Consider the following 21,787-nt stretch of genomic DNA (forward strand, 5'->3'; position numbering starts at 1 on the left):
TAAGGTGGTGGGGTGGGGGTGGGGGGCGGTCAGCAAGGACATAGTCAGATGCCACTAGAATTCAGTGAGTTTTTCATTTAAATATTTGCCTCATATCAAGCTTCATGGAGATTCACTTAGCCTGCTTTGTTGACACTGTTGAAATGTCTGAGTATGAGGGTCAACGGAATCATGGGTAGATGGTGGGTTCAGGAAAAGCTAGGTGCACTGCACAGCCCAAGTAAATGTGAGGGCATGGCAGTGCCGTGGGCACTTTCACTGCTACTTTCACTTCTGCCTCCAGTGAAAAGGTTCCCGTTTTGGTTGCCGGTTTCTCCCATGATGGTTTCACTTCACCAAGTGTCTCTGTCTTCCATAGACATAGCTGCGTACGCAGACGGCTTGAAGGTTCTGACTCCAGGCTTCATGGTCCAGGTCAGAAAACAGGACTTTAATGTGGCCATTTCTCCACATTCTACCATCTAAAACATTTTGTAACATTCAGCTCTCTGCGGCATTCAGACCAATCTATTAAATCTAGATTCATTCTAGATCCAACTTGGAATGAAATGTTAGAGTTGAGTAAAGTATTTCTCAACTATTCTTAAGGCAGTCAAACAATGATTTCAAAACTACCAATTTTCTTATTCTGGTGGAATCTTTCCTGAGGTTTGGAGAGTCCTGCAAACAGGCTATGATTTCTAGATAAGATGAAGTTGAAAAAGTGAGCACTATTAAGGAACCAACATTACATAAAGAATAATGGATTTTTTTAATTGGCAAGATTTCATAGTGAACCGCCAAGTATGAGATGCTAGGAGAAAGGGCTATGGGCTACGGAATGTAAAACTGTACCCAGGAGAGGAAGACAAATGAGATGCTTACATTCAACCTGCACTAAGATCACAACACAACGTTCTGGGCTTAAGTACAAGAAAGGAGAATCCTGAGCTAGAAATGGTGTGATGGAGACCAGGTTAGGACAACCCGCACAAGACAGAAAGCCAGTGTTGTATAAAAAGCTGTCATTGGAGCCATGGGAAGCAGGAGGTCATGACTGAGGACCTGTCTCTTGAACAAGACCATTCCCAGAGGAAGCCCAAATTACAACCAGATAGCACAAACATGGAAAGCAGAGACACAGAAACTGTTTGTCAGAGATTATAGCCCTGCAAATAGTTTTTTATTTGGTAAATCAGTGAGCCCACAGACAGTGGCTTGGCTTGACAAATTTGCATAATTTTGTCTTATCCTTAGGAGAATTTTTCTCCTTCATAACTGCCTCCATTTACTTACCGCTTCTTATTAATTCAGAAAGCAGGGACAGTTGTTACTTCCTAGAACAACAGCTTCCAACTAGTTCACACCTCTCACTCTCGTTTAATTCACCCTTTGCTTTTTAATAGTACCTGTAGATCCAATTTTTAGCCACCAAAAAGAATATGCTCTCCAGGGTCAATTTCTCTTTGCCTTATCTACTTTGTAAGATTGTTTTCAAGTTCTCATGTATATTCTGAAATGTAAAACACATGTCCAAAAACTAAGAAAAGCTTAAAAATAACCAATTGGATGAATTGATTCTTTTAGTTATGCTTTGCATGAAGTTTTCAGGATGTTAAAAAAAAATGTGGGTTTCTTTCTTCCCAACAAATTCTTAACAATTATGTCTTAAAGAAAATTACATGGAAGTCTGACCCCCTGGGCTTGTCTCTTCTCTTTAATTATAGCAAAGAATTACATGAGACAGGTCTACCATCTCTTGCTTACTAGGAATACCTGAAGTCCAAAAGCAAATGACAAACAAGAAAAAGATAGTACACATTGCACTTGTTTGGATTCACAGAGCCCTTAATCTCATTTCACCCATCTCTCTTCTTCAAAGGCTGCTTTCCAACTTACTGCAACATTCCAGCTACACAGTATTCCATAAATTTAATCCTATACCAGAGCGAAGAGTTTGGTGACGAGCAATGAAAATAGAAAACTCCAGTCGGGGTCAAAATCTGAGCGGCAGCTGGGGGAAGAGCCATATTTACTAACAATTGTTTCCTTATTGCAGAAAGGAGCAATTTTCATATTTGTTCTGAAGAAGATACTTTAGTGGTTACCACCGGCTTCTCTCAGCTCTTAGCAAATGTTACTCGGAACCGAATGTCTGCCTAACATGAGTGCTGAGAGCCCAGCCTTCCTCACTCTAAGGGTTTCAGATTAAGGAAAAACATGACCTGTGGTTCACACTCTGTTGTGAAACAGACTCCAAAAGTTCGTCTGGAAAATAGGCTTTCACTGTTGTTTACATTTCTTGGATAACTTCTTGGTTTTTGTTTGTTTGTTTGTTTGGGGGTTTTGTTTTGGTTTCTGTATTTGAAATAATTTCTGGAATGTCATTTGAGAAAACTAGATTGCAAGCCACTTGAAGGCTTTCTGACTATGGTGTTTAAGAGTGGCATTCCTCTATCTGTAAAATAATGTTGCTAAAAAAAGAATTATGTTTTATCAACTTCCACTGTGTGATATATTCATGCTGTAGCTCAGAGTAAGTCCTATGTTTTACTAAAATACCACTTACAAATATTTGATAATTATATACTGGACCCGCCACAATAGAATGTGTTCTTTGTACACAAGCTGCTGCATCCAATGAAACCACACAGGAATTTGAAGAGTTTTCTTCTCTTTGGACTATTATTTTACTATTTCTACTACTACTACTACTAATAATAATAATAATAATAGGCTGTAACTTGGGAAAAAAGAAACACTCCCTAATTCCTTCCAGCACCTCTTCTCTGTAGTTTGGTTACCTACAGAGTTAACTCTGTAAGAGATCTCCCAAAGGCCTATTAAAAAAAAAAAAAGAAATTATACATGATAAATCTCAAAGCAGCCCAGCCAGCATGGCTCAGTAGTTGAACAGCAACCTATGAACCAGGTTACAGTTAGATTCCCGGTCAGGGTACATGCCCAGGTTGCAGGCTCAATCTCCAGTAAGGGGCGTGAAGAGAGCAGCTGATCAATGATTCTTATCATTGATGTTTCTATCTCTCTCTTCCTCTCCCTTCTTCTCTAAAATCAATAAAAATATATATTTTTTAAATCTCAAAGTAAAAGCCACACTACACATACATAAACACAGAATATGATAGAAAAATATATAATGGAATCTTAGAGACTCACAATTTTCTATCTAAACTCAAATTTTAATCTTATGATATAAAGGTTTTTCTATCACACTCTCCACCATTGGGTATCCTCGGGCCATTCATGCCTTACATTCCTCACTGGGCCAGACTCTGCCATTATTCTGGAGTATTCCAGTGTCCATGGGGCTGACCCTTCCCTCAGTTCTAAGTCTTAGATATTTAATTTAACATCCAAGCCTCAAATTCAACCTCCTGTTTTTATAATTTCTCACTTTCTTGATATGAACACTTTTTCCTAGTCAGTTAACCCATTCTACTCTCAAGACTGCCTAGACTCCATGATGAGTTGGTTGAAACACTCTTTTACAAACTCCCTTCCTTCACCTCCCTTCGCCTCCATCCTTCCAAGTCCCTGCCCTGAAAACCTTGACCGTATACAGTCCCACATTTAGGCTTCTCTACCCCTTAACCTGAGGGCACCATTGCAGATTGATGGGAGGAAGTGCTCACTGGGCAGCCGGCTCCCGAGAAGTCCTCCCTGCCATTCTGATGATCTCTACCTCCCATTCTCTTTGTTGGCTTCTCCAAACCTTCACTACTCTCCTCCTATTCAGCTTCTCTAGCATAACCATTAGCCCATGACCTTAGAACAAGAGCATCTCTAATGATCCATTTTCCCCACTCCCTCCACCCCACCCATCCCTGCACACCTACACACACCTAATCATCTCTCCCTCATCTTCAGCTGTTTTTTACACACTTACAGGTAAAGTGGAATTTTTCCTTTACTTCCAAATTCAACTTTGTTACATAAAGTGTCCCCTCTGGGGAAGGAGAGGTTTTCCTTCGCTTCCAAATTTAACCTTGCTACCTAAAGTATCTCCTCTGTGTCCTGCATCTTCGACCTCTTTCTCTCTACTAGTTCCTTCCTTGGGTCCTACAAACATAGTTAAATTTCCTCCATCTTCAAAATGAACAGTAAGCAAATAACTTGACTCTGCATCCTCTTCCAAGAACTGGACCCTTTTCACATCCATTTTTAAATACTTTTGTTGATTTTTAGAGCGAGAGAGGAAGAGGAAGACAGAGAGAGAGAGAGAGAGATTGGGTCTGATGCGGCAGGGGCCAGACATGGCGGGGATCTCCCTTTTCCGCGTCCCGCGTGGCAAGAGAGATGAACGAACCGGTTCTAAATGGAGGCGGCCAGGGATTGAGAAATATTAGAAATAAAGAAAACAAGGTGCAGAAATAGATTCATAAAGCTGGGAGCTGGGTGGATCTTTCTCTGCCTTGCTGAGGCCACAGAACAGATCCAGACTGCAAAGCTGGTGCTTTATTTATAATCAGGGACAAACAAGGTAATCTACAATGTTGTTGTAAGTTTCACTTGTTTTGGCAGCACTTGCTGCCCCTCCCACAGCCCACTAGCTACCCAGGAAAGATATAGGGAGCAGTCACAAGATCAAGCTTAATATGCTTAGAGGACTGAGCCCTCCAAGCTGGGACTTGTTTGCAACTTTGCCAGCAGGTCAGTCCAAGGCTTAACCCTATAACCGCTCCCTACACAGAGAGAGAGACATCGACTTTTTGTTCCATTCCTTTATGCACTCATTGTTTGATTCTTGTATTTGCCCTGACGAAGGACGGGACCTCAACCTTGGCATATTGGGACAACGGAGCTACCCTGCCAGGGCTTCCCTTCCACTTTTAGCCAAACTATACTTGCTATTCCTACTTTCTTACTTCTTTTTTACTCTTAATACAATCATAAAAATGTTTTGTTTTCATATTAAAAAATACTAAATGTCCATCGTAAGAATGTCAGATAACATGTAAAAAAATAAAGAAGAAAAATTTAAATTTCTGCTAATGTCACCACCTAACTATTGTTACATTTCTTATTTATTTATGCATTAATTTATCACTCCATTTCACTGCACATCGCCAAAATTAAGGATACTTCTTAAGAGTCCATAAAATCATTATCGTACCTTCAAAGAAACTAACAACACTTCCTTAATATTATCAAATCTCTACCACTGGCAATACTTAGATGACTATTCTTCTAGGTTATTTTTTTATTTCTAGATCTACAAGGTAAGTGTAACATTCATTTCTTATTAAAATATACAATCTTATTATATATGATATCTTGTAACCTGCCTTTTTCCCCTTACTAAGATTTTATATCTTTCTAAATTATATGTAGCTCTACATAATTTTTAAAAAACTGTTCAAGAGTCTGGACTCTATCTTTGTTTGTTCAATAGATTTTTCTAGGTTTTTAGGACATATTGGGAACTATAACTTCATCTTTTGTGGTGCATCCTACATCTGCATGTGAGGATGTCTTTTCTCATCCCACAGATATGAGCATATCATTATTGTTCCTGTGACTACAAAAAAAAAAAAAAACCTGCATAAAAGATGTGTTTGTCTGGAGGGAATGGGAGCAGAAAATTAGGGTTCTGTATTTAGTTAGTCTAAAATAAAGAATGTCAACGGGACCCTGGCTAGTATGGCTCAGTTGGTTGAGTGTTGATTCATTCCATGCACCAAAAGGTTGCGTTTGATTACAGGTCAAGGCGCATGTCTGGGTTTTGGGCTTGATCCCCAATAGGGGGTGTGCAGGAGACAGCAGATTAATGTTTCTCTCTCACATTGATGTTTCTCTCTCTCCCTTCCTCTCTCTTTAAAAATCAATAAAAAACATATTTTTTAAAAATAATGTTAATGAGATATTATGTGTAATTTATTGGAACTCTCTAAATATGGATTGAGCAGTCAGATGAACTAGCCGGGAGCCTGAGATAAAGTCATAAATTCTAGAACACTTGCAAAACCAATTTGGGGCTGAAAACAAACTTTATTATGGCATAATGTTCATTGGACATGATTAGGAAAAATCATTTCATTAGAACCCGGTTCTTTCCTGAGGGAGCACTTCTTACAATAGGAGTTTTGGGTTCAGACATGCGGACGTCAGGTCTTAGACCACATCAGCGCCGCATGGTCAGCGCCTCACTTTTCTGCCACCTCAAGATCCATCTCTCCACATGGAAACTTACTCAGTTTTATATATGTATATAAGAGAGAGAGAGAGAGAGAGAGAGAGAGAGAGAGAGGAAAGTAAGGAGAGAATAATGACTCATGCCTGAAAAGTCACGCCACATTTTCTACCCTATGGGGAAATCCCTTCTGCTTCAAGTCTTATCTTCACCAGACAAACTTTCCAGGTGCATTCCCATGCCTCATGATTCCTGTAACTGGAGAATGGAAAGTTGCTCCTTATGAACGGGGTTCACTTTGCTGCTGGAAATGCTGCTGGTAAAAGAAAGCATGTCTGAATTCTAATGTGAATCACATCCAGTTGTGAAAAAAATTGCCTACAGTTCGAGGCTGGGTAACAAGTGTTAATGTGATTGTACGTGATCTCTTGCTTTCTGTTTACAGCTTGCTGCTCCCCCAAAGGACACCCCTGAACTGAGCGCCTTTTTGCAAAACTCAACCATCCCTCACCTTGTCAGGAAAAGAGACGTGCCGGTGCCGGTGCCGGTGCCGGAGCTCCGCAGACAGAGCCCCGCAAAAATCCTGGTGAGTCCCGTCCGAGCACACACCGAGGGAAGGTTGGACTGGACAGAATTCCCAGCACAGATGGCTTCAACTTCAAGTACTGGTTTTCATCCTCTAATGCTCAGATATGCCTAACATTTTTTGTCAGCACGTATTGCGAGAAATGAAAGTGACTTTTCTGTGAGGACTAATGAGTATTTGCAATGTAGCATTTTCATTCTTCTAAACCTGCCATGGAGGCCACATTGGAGAAGTAGCGATGAAAACATAAAATGTGACCGTTAATGTATTTCAAGAACATAAAGATTTGGTTGTTAGCCTGTCCCCAGACACTACACTGGTGAGAGTTTTAAGTGAGCCCCTGCCCCTGAATCTCAGCTGAGAATGGTGCATTCAGGTTTCCTGGGCCAAAAAACTGTATCTTAGCACTGAGGTCTGTGGTTGATCTAGTCTGAGCTGAGTCAGCACTTAATAAAACTGTGGACAGCATTCCTGAATCAGCATTTTTGATTCAATTCTTCCACTTGTTCCAATGTGAATGTTAACGCCACTGACCTATACACTTAAGAGGGGATAAATGGGTGCTTTTAAAAATGTATGTCTTGAATATGCTCTGGCATTCATTTATTTCATCTTGACAATGTAAAAAGTTTAAAACATGGAAATGGACTGAAAGTACAATGAGCAAGTCTAACTTGATTAGTTAAACTTAAGTCAAGAGAAGAATGTTTATTATACTAGAAGAACCTGAAATTACATGACAAAAGCTATATGGCAGTTGGCAGATTATATGATTCGAGTCCCTGTACATTTTTATGACACTGTAACGTTTTGAAAAACGTAAGAATAGGGAATTGATATGCTATTGAGTTTAAAATAATTTAATAAAATTCTAAATAGTATCATTTTTAAAAGGCTTCCAGAAGGAATAGAACACAAAGCAATGATTTAAGTCCTGAGAATGTAATTATAGCATGGTGACTATAGTTAATAATACCATATGGTATATTTGAAAGCTGTAAGCAAGTAAATCTTACAAGTACTCATCACAAGAAAAAATGTGTAATTTTGTATGGAAACAGATGTTAACTAGTCTTATTGTGGTGATTATTTTGCAATATATACAAATATCAAATCATTATGTTGTTCATCTGAAGCTAATATGTAACATATCACTTATTCCTCATTAAAATATTTTTTAAATAAACAAAAAAGGAAATGATTGACATCTATAGAATTCTAATGTGCAGTCCCAAGGGGAAAGCCCTCTGGCGAACCAAGGTTCAAATCTCTGGGGACCAAGAATTTGGAAAATCAAGATTCAGCTGTATTTTTGAGTTTCCACTTCAGCGAGTGTCTCATGAGTATATAAAGGCAGTGGATATCAATAACTAATATTCTTTTGAAAAATTATATGCCCTTGTGTGATGGGGTCAGATTTTTTTCTTCTTTCTCTTTAAAGATTTTTAATGCAAGATGATTTCTAACCTCTAAATATCATAGAAACGTGTTACTTGCAGATGAGAGCAAGGCAATCCTTGATTTCAACGTCTGATTTTGTTAAACTGTGTTTTATTCCTGTTCTCTCTTATTGGTTCAAAAGTTGTAAATGATATGCTTGCCCATGTCCTCGAGTCAAAATAATTCTGGATAGAAAGTGATTATGCAAAGTTTATTCTGAAATCAAAAGCTAAATAAGACCTCCTACAGTTTTTGTTTAGTCAAAAACAACTTACTGAATCACATTTCTGATTAGGAATTTGAAAGTGCAAAATGCCAACATCCTGTGTTGGGATCATAATTTCCAATTTGCATAGGAAAAATCTGTATCTGTAACCCTGAGATAGAATTTCTCCTCTACTTAAGAATTGTCCTTGCCTTTCTCATCTCAGGCTCCTGCTGCTTTTGCAGCTATCGCCCTCATCTCCTCCTCCTCCTCCTTTAACTACTCAGTTTATAGAAACTTTATCTTTCTTAGTCCTGTTTAGCACTTGATACTCTTTTTTTTATAGATTTTTAAAAATTTTATTTTTAGAGAGGGAGAGAGAGAAACATCGATGTGAGAGCGAAACATTGATTGGCTGCCTCCTGCATGCCCCCAACTGGGGGTCAAGGCTGTGACCCAGTCACATGCCCTGACAGGAATCAAACCGGCAACCTTTCAATGCATGGGACGATGCCTAACCAACTGAGCCACACTGGCCAGGACAGCACTTGACACTCTTGACCACTTTCTAAAACCATCACCTTCCCTGGTTTCTCTCAACCTGGCCAAGACCCAAACACCTAAGTGTCCAACTCTGGTAGAACAAGAGCAGCCCAGCAGCCTGTATTTGGAAACATTATGAAGAAATCTAACCTTATTGGGGTTTATCAGATACACGTTTCTTATTGCTTGGCTTTTATAGAATTATGAGGGTCTTGAAAAAGATTTTCATAGTAATATGTTCCTCAGGCTACTCTGTATTTTATCGATTTCACTAATGTGAAATGCGTTAGTCAACTACTTCACACAGTATCCAATATTGAACATCCATAGGCTAGTGCCCAGTGCTTGAGACATAAAAAATAAACCATAGCCCACACAATAAATTCAAATCAGTGAGTATAATTCAGGAAGTATAATCTGTACATGGGAATATGGAAAATGTAATCCAATCAGAAAGCATGATTTGATAGGTAGAATGTCATCATAATGAATACTTTCCAGGAACATGCATTTTATATATTAAAGGTTATCCATTAGAAGTTGGACGACCCAACAAACTAGTTTAAAAACAACTTAATGGATGGAACTCTCAGAATATCCTGCTTTATAACCAGGAAGTAATTTAGATAGAAAGAAGAATGTTATAGAACAAATGCTTGTCAATGGGCTAGTAACTTTGGGACTTTGAGATAATATGGACTCAGGTACCTTCCTCAAAAGCCATTTCAGGACTTTGCTTAGTCCAGGCTCAGGTGCTGTGAATGTCCATAAGAAATGTCTTCCTGCCCAACCAGCATGGCTCAGTGGTTGAGCGTCAATCTATGAACCAGGAAGTCACGGTTTGATTCCTGGTCAAGGCACATACCCGGGTTGTGGCTCGTTCCCCAGTGTGGGGCATGCAGGAGGCAGTCGATCAATGATTCTCTCTCATCATTGATGTTTCTCTCTCTCTCTCTCTTACTCTCTGAAATTAATTAAAAAAATATTTTTAAAAAAGAAATGTCTTCCTGAGTTCTATTAAAATGAAAGAGAACAATTCAGTTGCTTCTACAAGAAGTTAGTTTTAAGTCTTTAGAAAAGAACTTCAATTTTATGTTGTATTTATGTTCCATTTTATCTCTATGTTACCACTGAAGTTGATGCATCACGGATACCAAACTGTGGTTTTGTTTTTTGTTTTTTTTTGGTTGTTTTAATGTATTTGTTCTTCATTTAAATTAATAATTTATGGATTAGATGATGACTTCTGAGGAAATAAGGTATGAACAAATTGACTTCAGTGTTGACTCTCTACCACAATTTAAAGATGCCAATTTGCTAAAGTTGCTATTGTTTTTTGCAGAATTGCACAAATATCAAGTGCTTACAGATCTCCTGTGCAGTGGGACGACTAGAAGGAGGAGAAAGTGCAGTCCTGAAAGTCAGATCACGGTTATGGGCCAAGACATTTCTCCAGGTGATAGAAAACACTGAAGCACATACACACCACTCACAGAGAACCTCTTCTCACAAGCTCAGCACCAAGCTTATTTTTTAAAAATGATTTTTAAATTCTTAAACATTTTCTATGTTTACAATTTTTAGATTTAATTTCAAAATATTTTCTATTTTAAAATTGTTTTTATTATTTTTTCATTTCAGCATTCTATCTATGTTACTTTTTGTTGGATTTTGTTGGGGTGACATTGGTTAATAAAAGCATATAGGTTTCTGGTGTACAGTTCTATAATATATCATTTGTATATTGTATTGTGTGTTCACTACCCTAAGTCAAGTCTCCTTCCATCACCATTTATCCCTCCCTTTACCCTCACTACCTTATCCATGTCCTCCTTCCCTCTGGTAATCACCATACTGTTGTCTGTATCTATGAGATTTTTTTTTTTTTTTTTTGCTTAATCCCTTTATTTTTTTCATGCAGCCCCACAACACCCTTCCCCTCTGACAGCTGTCAGTCTGTTCTCTATCTCTGAGTCTGTTTCTATTTTGTTTGTTAGTTTATTTTTTTCACTAGATTCCACATATGAGTGAAATCATATAGTGTTTGTCTTTCTCTGACTGGCTTATTTCACTTAGCATAATACTCTCCAGGTCCATCTATGCTGTTGCAAAGGGTATGATTTTCTTCTTCTTCTTCTTTTTTTTTTTTTAACAAAGTAGTATTCCATTGTGTAAATGTACCACAGCTTTTTTATCCACTCATCTACTTACAGGCACTTGGGCTGATTCCAGATCTTAGCTATTGTAAATAACACTGCAATGAACATAGGGGTGCATATATTCTTTTGAATTAGTGTTTCGGGTTTCTTCGGATAAATTCCCAGAAGTAGAATCCCTGGATCATAAGGCAATTCCATTTTTAATTTTTTGAGGTAACTCTATACTGCTTTCCACAGTGGCTGCACCAGTCTGCATTCACTGATTTCCAGGTGTAAATATTATTCCCCGTGGCTGATTTCAAGCTGCTAACATGACATTGCTGAATATGGAGTTGGAAAAAGATGCACTGTAGCTCACCATCACAGAGTCTTTCCCCTTCAGATATAATAGACATAAATAATATGTAGATAATAGTAAAATGTAATAAAATAATTAAAAGTACTGAGTTTTCAGTATGTATTACCTTTAAAAATACATAATTGACAGAATTTTATGTATATATAATTTACATTTTAGTAATGGTTCTATTTAATAACTGTTCCTCATAATTCCTGAAACTTTAACAATTTCTCAAGAGCCATATGAGCCAGCCACTGGCCACCACTGAGTAAATCTAATCACTGTCTCAAGTTAAGTAGAGAAGCACAGAAGCCTAAGTTCTCAGAATGTCCTTTCTTGACTTACTCTTAAATATTTTCCTTTGACTTTAATCAACAGTTAGTATGAGAACTAATTAAACAAAAAGGACTTTTGCTGAAAAGTTCTGTCAAAAACACTATATGGCTCTAGGTCTGTGGCTCATAACTAGGGGGATTTTGCAATAATTAGAGACATTTTTGGTTGACATTTTTGGTTGTCACAACTAGGGGAGGGAGAGGTGCTCCTGGCCTCTAGTGGGTAGAAGCCAGGGATGCTGCTGAACATCCTACACTGCACAGGACAGCCCCTTGACCAGCCTAAAATCTTAATGGTGCCCAGACTGAGAGTCAGTGCTCTGGGTCTTCTGTATAAGATGAAATGTGATAAATTTATTAATAACTTAGTACTAGTCTTTCCCCTAAGGTATTTTCCTCTCTAACAATAATTTTTTAGCCCACTATGTTTCCTCTTTGTTTTTCCCTCACATCAGCTATGTAAATGGCTGTGCTTACTCCTTTTTAGGACTCTGATTTTCTGTTTTTTATTTTAACTTTATTGTACCAAGTCTTTTGTTAATAAGACAATTTAAAAAAATAAGAAGAGGATGAATGGTTGATGGATAGACAATTGGATGATGATGAATGGATGATGGATAGATGATAGATGGATATTTGAATGGATGATGGATGGATGGATGTCTGCATGAATGATGGGTAGATGATGGATGGATGTCAGGTGAGTGATGGATGAATGGATGGGGGGAAAGTAAAAGAAAAAGAAGAAAGGGGGAGGACATTTTGCTTTGGAAATGGAAAATACCGAAAACAATTGGGTGGCTGCCAGTAGAAGCTTTATATGATATACATTTAAATATTTTTAATTGCAGAGAAAGAATGATCCCTATTCTCTTGCATCCCTGGTGTCCTTTGAAGTTAAGAAGATGCCTTATAAAGACCAGCCAGCAAAACTCCCAGAGGGAAGCATAGCAGTAAGTATCTAAAAATACAGAGGCACAAATAATTTCATTTAAATATTGTTTTTTTAAATCACTGTTCTGGCTTGTACTAGGTTTAAGTGCTTATTACATTGACTTGAGAACAATTTCCCCTTCAGATCACTGTTTTCTTATTTCAGTCTGGAAATTACTTAGTGTCATTTGATCAAATTTTAACCTTTTAATATAACTTTCTACCACCACCACCACCACCCCCAAAAAAATCACAGGGCAGGACTAATGTCATTTTCAATCAAGCCATTTTGTTTCGAAGAAGTCCAGACAGCAATGATCATTATAATGAAATTGTACTAATTGCTTAATTTTAACATGAGTGAGTAGGGAGGGACGAGTCTCTTCCTTAGGGACAGTTGCCAAAGACCAGCTGCCTGACAGGAGACAGTAATCTTTCCTTTCTATGTAGAGAACCGCAATTTTCTCCTTGGGGGAAAAGGTATACTATGAACTTCATTTGAACAAAATTTTATTTTTAAAAATTGAGGCTATTAAACATTACTGACCCCTTAATATCTGTCAGAGCACAACAGCTGACATCATCAGCAACCTGGCAGGCCGTGCAGGGCGGAGGGGAGACGGGGTGAGAGGCTGAGCAGACACGGTCACCAAAGCTCTGCCTTCACAGTGAGAGTGATCACAGCTAGGGCTGCCGGAAGCAGTATTAAGATTTTAACCTTCATCTCTTGGTCATCCATAGACATTCGCCACCCCCACTTGAACTCTGGTCCCCAGATCCTTGTTCCTCAAAGTGCGGTTTACAAACCAACAGCCCCAACATCACCTAGGAAATTGTTAGAAATGCAGAAACAGGCCTCACTGCAGACCTGCATTTCACCAAAAGCATCAGGGTATCATGTTCACAGTAAAATTTGAGAAGCACTGCTTTGGATGATATATAAATTGATACTACCACAATTTCTTACCAGCATAGGTCTTCCAAGGTAATTGTAATACTTAAACTTTCTAGCCTAACTACTTTTAGTAATTTAAATTAAATTCACCCATTGATTAGTGATTTTTAACCCTAAGTATTCAAAAGAATCATCACTCATGCAACTTTAAATAAATATATGCGTGCTAAGTCTTTACCTCGAATGTCAGGATTAAGTGTGCCTGAAGCGGGGCTTGGACACTGTGCTTTAAAAGATCTACAAGTGGCAATTCTGCAGTGAAACTAGGATTGAGAACCTCCAGCACAGGCAGGCGGCACAGAGGAAAATGCAGTTTCCTGGGCTTTCTCCTGGATCCACATCCCTCTACTTAGAAAACCATCAGGAAGTCACTCTACTTTGCTGAAGCTGTTACCCATAAACAGAAAGAATTTTGAGACAATTAATAAAATTATGTGTATAAAACTCCCTCATAGTATCCCGAACAAGGTCAGTCTCCATTCTCAATAATAGTAACCCGCCCTCCCCAATATTGGAAATGTCAATAGATTTTCAGAGTCAAACTATTTCAGTAAACTTTGGTGGCATTTTAAAGCAAGCACTGCCACATCTTTCTTCATTTAGTTCACCTCTCTTTCATGAGAAGTCTGTTATAGTCTGGATTTATGTTCAACTTAGAAAATAGAGGCTTTGGGTTTTTAATTTAGAATGTTCATCCAGAGTGGTTCAAAGGCCTGTAGCTCTAAGGGAGATAAATCTGGGCCCTTTTGTTGTCTCTGAGCACATGTTCATTAACAGAAACATATGTTACAGTTGATTCCATCAACAGTATTGAGTCTTCCTGTGCTGGCCACAGGTGACAGCCTGCTGTTCTCAACTCATCTCAGAAGACCCACAAAACGATCAGATGCATGCTTCCTCCACCCCCACCACCCTTGTTACTGCGTTTAAAAACCAGTCTTGTTATCTGATGTGGATGATTTACTACACTATTTAGGTAATGGTACCAGCAGGTCCTAGAATAACATCGTTTTGTTCACCGTAATTTAGTTACGACGTTGATGAGATGCCTTAGGAACTTAGCCTATGGTAACATTGGTTTCATTATATCAGTTTACTTAAAGTCACAGAATCTGTCCGTGATGTTAAGTGACAACTTCACTGTAATTGGAAAAACATTCGGACATATTCTATAGTGCGTTCCTGTCATTCTTATCTTGAAAAGACCCCAGAGGGAGAGAATTGCTTTAAGGTGGTAGAACTCATTGCAGTCGGTAGCCTGAAAATCATCGGAGCTCCGATCCCAGCTCTGCCACTGGGGAGAGTCTCTCGGTTCCTCCTTCCGTCGTCCTGAGACTAGAGAATATTCGGCTGTTTTCCTAGGCCCTTGTGTGGGATGACTAGCTTGTTTATACTCCCTTTCAACATGGTCATAATTCAAACATCTCTTGAGGCTTCTACAAGCTTTACATAGTGAAGAAATGGCAGTCCCCGTCTGCTGCTTGCAGGGTGTTGGTAAAAATGAACTCCACACGCGACGTCATACTTGTCGTGTCCCGAGGGGAAGGAAAGGCTGCGTGAAGCAGAGGGATAGGACTGAGCGCTGGCTCATTACGGCACGCACAAAAAAAGCCCCTGCTATTTGAACACTTTTTTGTTGGTGTACCAATTAATTTTAATATTTGTGTTCCGTGTGACTAAAGCCAAATTCCAAAGGTGGCTATTATAAAGTATGTTACGAAAATTCTTACTTAAAAACCCAACCATGAACTGTGAATACATTTGATTTTTAGAATTGTTCGCAAAGCTTTAGCCGCTTAAAGTGGAATTCTTATGTTAAACAATTGTTTGGAGTTTGAACTTATGCTAGGCACTACTTGGCACAGGGGCTATTTAAATGTTGTTAAAATGTGTGTTCAGCTGGTCCACCTTATGTTAAAATGGCATTGTAGGTAGGGTGTCTTGGTACATTTATTTAAAACATCCTTGTGACCTCAGTGCAGTATGTTTACACAAGATTTTGTGATACATAAATACAGATGTCAACATTAATTACAGTTGCATAATACAAGGGAGTCCTTTTCCTTCTACCTTGCTATTTTTGTCAAAACTTACAAAAATACATCATGTGTCAGTGAGAAAATGTAGGCATATTAAAGATTTATTTATGGTCTTTCAACCATAATAAAGAACAATAAGATTTACGACATGATGAAGGTAAGATTAGATGTTCCCTACTTAGCATCACTTGAAGAAAATCTAAACCACTTACAATTTATGGGTCCCACTTCCTAAAATTGCAGATAATTATAATAAGTGAATTGTTAAAACTTTATACTGTTTCCTTAAATAGCTACAAGGTTCTTGGTACATAAAAGTGAATTAAAATGGTTTGAGGATTAGCTGGCATGCAATGCAATTTTTCTCCCTAAATTTTCAGTACTTTGGTTACTCAGTATTGCTTTCTTTCTTAAAGCACTGAAAATAAGTAATCACAAGCCCACGTTCTTAAGGAAAACCTTTGGTCCTAAGTACATCCCATCTCCTGCCTTGGGAACACCTTCCCGGTGAAAGCGTCTTAGGCTTGGGTAAAGTGAATCACAGCTTGTGTGAAACTATCCAGGATGTTCCAGAGCCGCGTAGTCTGTGTGGTAGCTACTAGCCACACGTGGGTACTGAGTACCTGAAACATAGCTAGTGTGACTGAGGACCTGAACTCATAGGTTTATTTCTTTTTAACTCATTTAAATGTAAATTTAAAACTGCAGTTGTATTAGATATTTTTTCCTTTAAACACAGCTTTCTTGTTTGGGTAAGACTGTATTTCACTTTAACTATTGAAAATTGTCATGTGCTACAACTATTAAATATACACGGGATTTTGCAGTTAGTAAAAACAAAAAATATAAAAATCTCATGAATATTTTTAGATTAACTACATGATGAAATAATAGTTTTGATATTTAGGGTCAAATAAAGCATATATTAAAATTAATGCCTCATCATTCTTTTTAAACTATTTTTTATTGTTTTTTAGAGAGAGGAAGGGAGAGGGGGAGAGAGAGAAACATCCATGTACTAGTAAGAGAGAAACACTGATCGGTTGCCTTCCTGCATTCAACCATACCGGGGATCGAATCTGCAACCTGTTATGTGCCCTAACCAAGAATCCAACCGGTGATCTATCCATGTGTGGGACGACATCCAACCAACTGAGCCACATTGGCCAGGGCTCTTTTCTCTTGTTTTGCTTTTTTAATGTGGCTACTAGAAAATTTTTAATTTAAAAATTTTAAATTAGGCTTGCATTATATTTCTATTGGACAGCAGTGTAGAGCAGGGTTATAGAAGGTTCCAGCTTGGAGCTGATGAGAAGACCCACAGAGCTTCAGAGAACATGGGGTATTTAATAAATCTACTTTCAAATGAATGAAAAATTCTTACTACAAGTCAGGGATTAGTCATTAGAAACTCTAAAAATTAAGACCTGTTTTTCTCATTCTTTATTATCCAATGGACAATGTAAGCTTCTGGTGGGCTTGTCAAAAGAAGCTGCAAGAGCCGAAACTGGTTTGGCTCAGTGGATAGAGCGTCGGCCTGCGGACTGAAGGGTCCCAGGTTCGATTCTTGTCAAGGGCATGTGCCTTGGTTGCGGGCACATCCCCAGTGGGGGGGGGGGGTGCAAGAGGCAGCTGATTGATGTTTCTCTCTCATTGATGTTTCTGGCTCTCTATCCCTCTCTCTTCCTCTCTGTAAAAAATCAATAAAATATATTTTAAAAAAAGAAGCTGCAAGAAAAGCATCAGTATTAGAACTAACAAATGGTTTGGTGTTTTTTCAACATGTATATAATTGCCAAGCTTTCCCAAAACGCTTCTATAATTTCCACAACAGTTAAATAAATTTCGGCCCCATAAATATGATCAATTAAGGCTTTTCCTTTTTAGCTTGCCTTGCAGCTCAAGTTTCTAGTTTATGTTTACAGAACATCAAGTTTTTGCTTTACCTGCCTCCTCCTGCAAAAGAAATGCCCCCTTGCCACTTGCAGATGTGGCATGTCACATGAGCCCCGAATCAGTGTGTTCTCTGAAGGACCTGTCCTTTCGAGACATGTGACTCTCCCCGTGGTGTGCCACGTGTGACTCTCGTCTGCTCCTCTGCACTGGAAAGCTGAAGAAAGCTCTGGGCACTATTGCTGGTTTTCTGTTTTTCACTCTCCATACCGTAGGGATGTCTTGACTATGCAAGTGAAAAGCCTGGGTAAGTTTAGAAAAACAGCTGGGGCCAAGGAAGGTCCCTGAAGCTGTACCCATTTATTTATTTATTTGTTTATTAAATACGTTTTTATTGATTTTTAGAGGGAGAGAAAGATAGATGGATAGAGACACAGAAACATCGATGAGAATCATTAATTGACTGCCCCCTGCACGCCCCCTACTGGGGATGGAGCCTGCAACACCGGCATGTGCCCTGACCAGGAATGGAACCTTGATCTCCTGGTTCATAGGTCGATGCTCAGCCACTGAGCCGCACCTGGCCGCTCTGAAGCTGCATCCATTTAGATGGAGAAGCTTGGGCAGCTCAGTGCCACATGGATGTCTTAAAGGCAGCCTGCCAGGGGAGCAGGGTGCAAGTGCAGGAGCAAAGTCACTCCAGTTCACCTGGTTTAAAAATTCTTTGTGTCTTTTCCTCGTAGTCAATGACATATAGGAAATATATACAACATATGTACACCTAACATTTAAAGTGTTCAGAGAAAGACTATGATGTGTGTTTGTTACTGGCAGCAGGCTGACAACAGTGTGGTGCTGAGAATTTCAGAATTTTGGAACCGAAAGGGACACTAGTGATCCTCTACGTGGACTTTTTAAAGACGCTGCTGTCATAACCTTAAGAAGTGAATGCAAACAAAAAAACCAGTCGATTTTGTAATGACCCCTGTAAAGCTGTTTCCTGCTTCAAGAGACCCTACTAAGCATATCCTGTTCAACTTGATGTTTTATTCCTACTTTTCAATCACTTCTGGAAAAAAAAAAACCTTCAGATATCATTATTAGTTCTTTGTAAGTGACCTCCCTGCTCCTTTCTACGGGCAGACCAAATTTAAAGATACTACATCCCAACCTGCAATAATCAACTGGCCAAAAACCCCAGCAAAGTAGTTGGTGACTATTCTTTCATTCCATTCCATTTGTTTTAATTAAACTAAAAATGTGAACATTCTATAGCCTTTATTTCAATTCCTTTAGCTTTCTTCTTTTTTTACTTACAAAACTGGGACTGTTTCCTATGTTTAACATGAAACAGTGGGAGGTGACTTAAGAAATTAGGTAAATCGGGATGGAAAATGGAGAAGCATTGTTGCTTATCTTAATGTAAATTAGATAATTTAGGCAATCTCTAACACACACACACAAAGTATAGACTGAAACTGTATTTCCTCCATGGACTTAGAGCTTATGGAGGAAAAGAACCCAAGAAACCTCAGAATTTTACGTGGCTCCAGATTTTCTCTCCCCCCGGGGCAATGTAACCAGCTTGGGAACTCATGATCCCTACCGTCCTTTTCAGGTCCAAAATTCTGACGTTCTCATTACCAAAACGCAGTCAGTCTGCTCCCAGTGGCCTTGGGGTCATTTTAAAATGCGACTGCATGCCCTTTCTCCGAGCACCTCACATGTTAGGACTGTATGCTGAGTTCATATATGTCATCAGATGGAATTCATAAGGGAGCAGGATATAAAAAGAATTAAGAAGTGATCTAGTCCCTGACTCGCTCATGCAGGACACATGGAAGGATAGTTTTTAGATAAATTAATTAGGCTGCAGAAGCCAGGGACACGGTGACTGCTTTGAGCCCTTGTAATGCATTTCCTCAGTACCATGTGCCCGTCCTTAAACTGTGGCAAGCCGGGTAAAGGTAATGCCATGGTGATCATGGAATGTTGCACTTCTACTGATGTGCTTGATGAAATCGGGACAATACTGGCAAGGACAGCTAACAGTCAAAGGCAAAAAGGTCATGAGTAACCGTGAGTAGGCCTTGGCCAGCCTTTTTCTCTGAGAGCACGTATCTGGTCCTTGGCACCATCGTCCATGTGGAATGACTAGCAGTTTCACTCCAGTCGATTCTGTTGTTTGCTCTAAATATAAATGATATTTAGGTTTGGAGAACTCAGTGAATTAAGTCATCAGTATGTCTGATGCATAGAGGAAGTGAGCCAAGATGAAAGGAGCAATAAAACCCTGACAAGCTGAGAAGAGCATAGACAGGATGCTCAGACCTAGTTAAGAAGCAGAAGCAAAGAAGTGAGCAGAGTCAGGGCCCAACACCAGAGTGCAGGCTATGAAGACATCCATATGTTTCCAGCCAGGGAAAGTTTGAGAGCCCAGCAACCTTCATCATGAATTCATCCTCTCCTGACCGGTGGATCAGGGAATTGTGGCCTTGAGTTCTTGAGCGTGTGTCAGGACTGGACTCATGAGCCTTCCAACCAACTTGACAAGTTGCCAGGGATCACTTCAACCAGTTTAGCTGAGGCAGTGCTTGCTTCTATCTGTAACCAGATGGGCCTCCTTGGTGAAGAACGTTTTGGATCCAAGAACATATTTATTCTCTTTTCCTTGACGAAAGGTGTTAGCGGTGTGGTGGTTTTGTTTGGGGGTCTGCTGCTGCTTCTGCCCATTTTGGGAGGCAGGGGTCGTTCACAGACAACTGAGCGGGCAGGCCTGCTGAGAAGTCCTCATTTCACTCCAAGTTTCCTTGCAACACTGGGAACGAAATGAGTTCTAATAGTATCTGAAAATTGGAGATAGGTTTGAAGGCAGCTCCACAGCATCACCGTTCACTCTGCTTACTGTAGTTACTTCCATCAAATGCAAGATGGCTAGCCTCACACTCTGGCTGTCCTTTGATAGAGCACAGAACCTGGAGATAAAGAGGCACTGACATTGATTAGCTCTATGAGTCAGCCCTGTGGGACTCATTTTTTCTCGTTAGTAAAGTGAGGAGTTGGGTGAGATGATTGCTAACCTTCCTGCACATCCAACAGTCTGTGGTTGTGCACAAGCTCACCTCTTGGAGAGGTTAGCTCAGTTTGGTGGAGAAACTTAAGTGGACAGACTTGATCTTTTGTAGGGTCTACTTTTAGCCATTGTTTTTATAACAGTTACAGCCCAATTTAAGGTCATTCCTTTCCACCTTGTTGGTTCCTGGTCCAACTCAATTCTATTTTAGGGTTTCTGTGCTGTTATAAGCCAAACATCTACAAGATATCTGTAATTGGCTTTTCACCCAACCTGGGAGACATGAGAAATTATATGAGTTTTTAAGATACATGTTCAAGTGCAATAGCCCCTCCAGCCTCTAACTAGGATGCTTTCAATTACTATATGGATCCTTTCAGAACTACTCCCAATATTATATTGGTAACTACTGCTTTATTTCACCAAAGAGTTTTCAAAGTAGAGCTCATTTGCTTTATTTTTCATTTCAGATTAAGACATCAGTTATTTGGGCCACACCAAATGTTTCCTTCTCAATCCCATTGTGGGTGATAATACTAGCGATACTTCTTGGATTATTGGTTCTGGCCATTTTGACTTTGGCTTTATGGAAGGTAAGTTTCTTTATTTTATTTTCCTTTTTTTTAGTAGAGAGGCCACTGAAGGGATTTAGAAGGATATATCTAGGGATTTAAAAAGATAATGCTAGAGGTGTGATTTGGGGTTTTTTAACAGTCTAAAAAACATAAAAGAAACCTTGTCTCTTGTTTGCTTTGGCAAACAGTACCCTTGTGTAACTGACATTTAAGAAGACTGGAGGTGTTGAATGTTGCTTTTATCTTGAGCTCTCTTATAAATAAATATAGAGAGTATTAGACTTTATTAACTTTTTTCCAATATGCTTGAAGTAAAAATGTTATTATGAAGCCTTCTTTTTCTTGTTTAATTAACCAAGATCTTAAGCTTTTTATTTAAATGGTCCTATTAACAATCCTTTGAGATTTTTCTTTATAAGCACTACACAGATGTAATTAATATAGTAATTAATTGGTACTTGGACTATCAAGTAGGGCAAATAGATCATGCATGTTATAATATTCTTGGACTTGGTTTTTTTTTTTTAATCTTGCCAATTAGTTTGTCTCCATTAGGAAGCCTTAATTTACTCTTTCATGTG

The 21,787-nt window shown here is 39.0% G+C and overlaps 1 protein-coding gene across 1 annotated transcript in view; it reads left to right on the plus strand.

Annotated features, from left to right (window-relative positions):
* The window catches only part of ITGA8 (integrin subunit alpha 8), a 204,212-nt gene that overhangs the window by 178,479 nt on the left and 3,946 nt on the right, over window positions 1-21,787 (plus strand). Inside the window, exons 26-29 of the mRNA XM_008150418.3 lie at window positions 6,576-6,716; window positions 10,247-10,360; window positions 12,590-12,691; window positions 21,102-21,224. Coding sequence (XP_008148640.2) covers window positions 6,576-6,716; window positions 10,247-10,360; window positions 12,590-12,691; window positions 21,102-21,224 — 480 coding nt within the window. The remainder of the gene's footprint in view (window positions 1-6,575; window positions 6,717-10,246; window positions 10,361-12,589; window positions 12,692-21,101; window positions 21,225-21,787) is intronic.

Source organism: Eptesicus fuscus, chromosome 5 (assembly GCF_027574615.1).
Source record: "Eptesicus fuscus isolate TK198812 chromosome 5, DD_ASM_mEF_20220401, whole genome shotgun sequence".
NCBI classification, from domain to species: domain Eukaryota; kingdom Metazoa; phylum Chordata; class Mammalia; order Chiroptera; family Vespertilionidae; genus Eptesicus; species Eptesicus fuscus.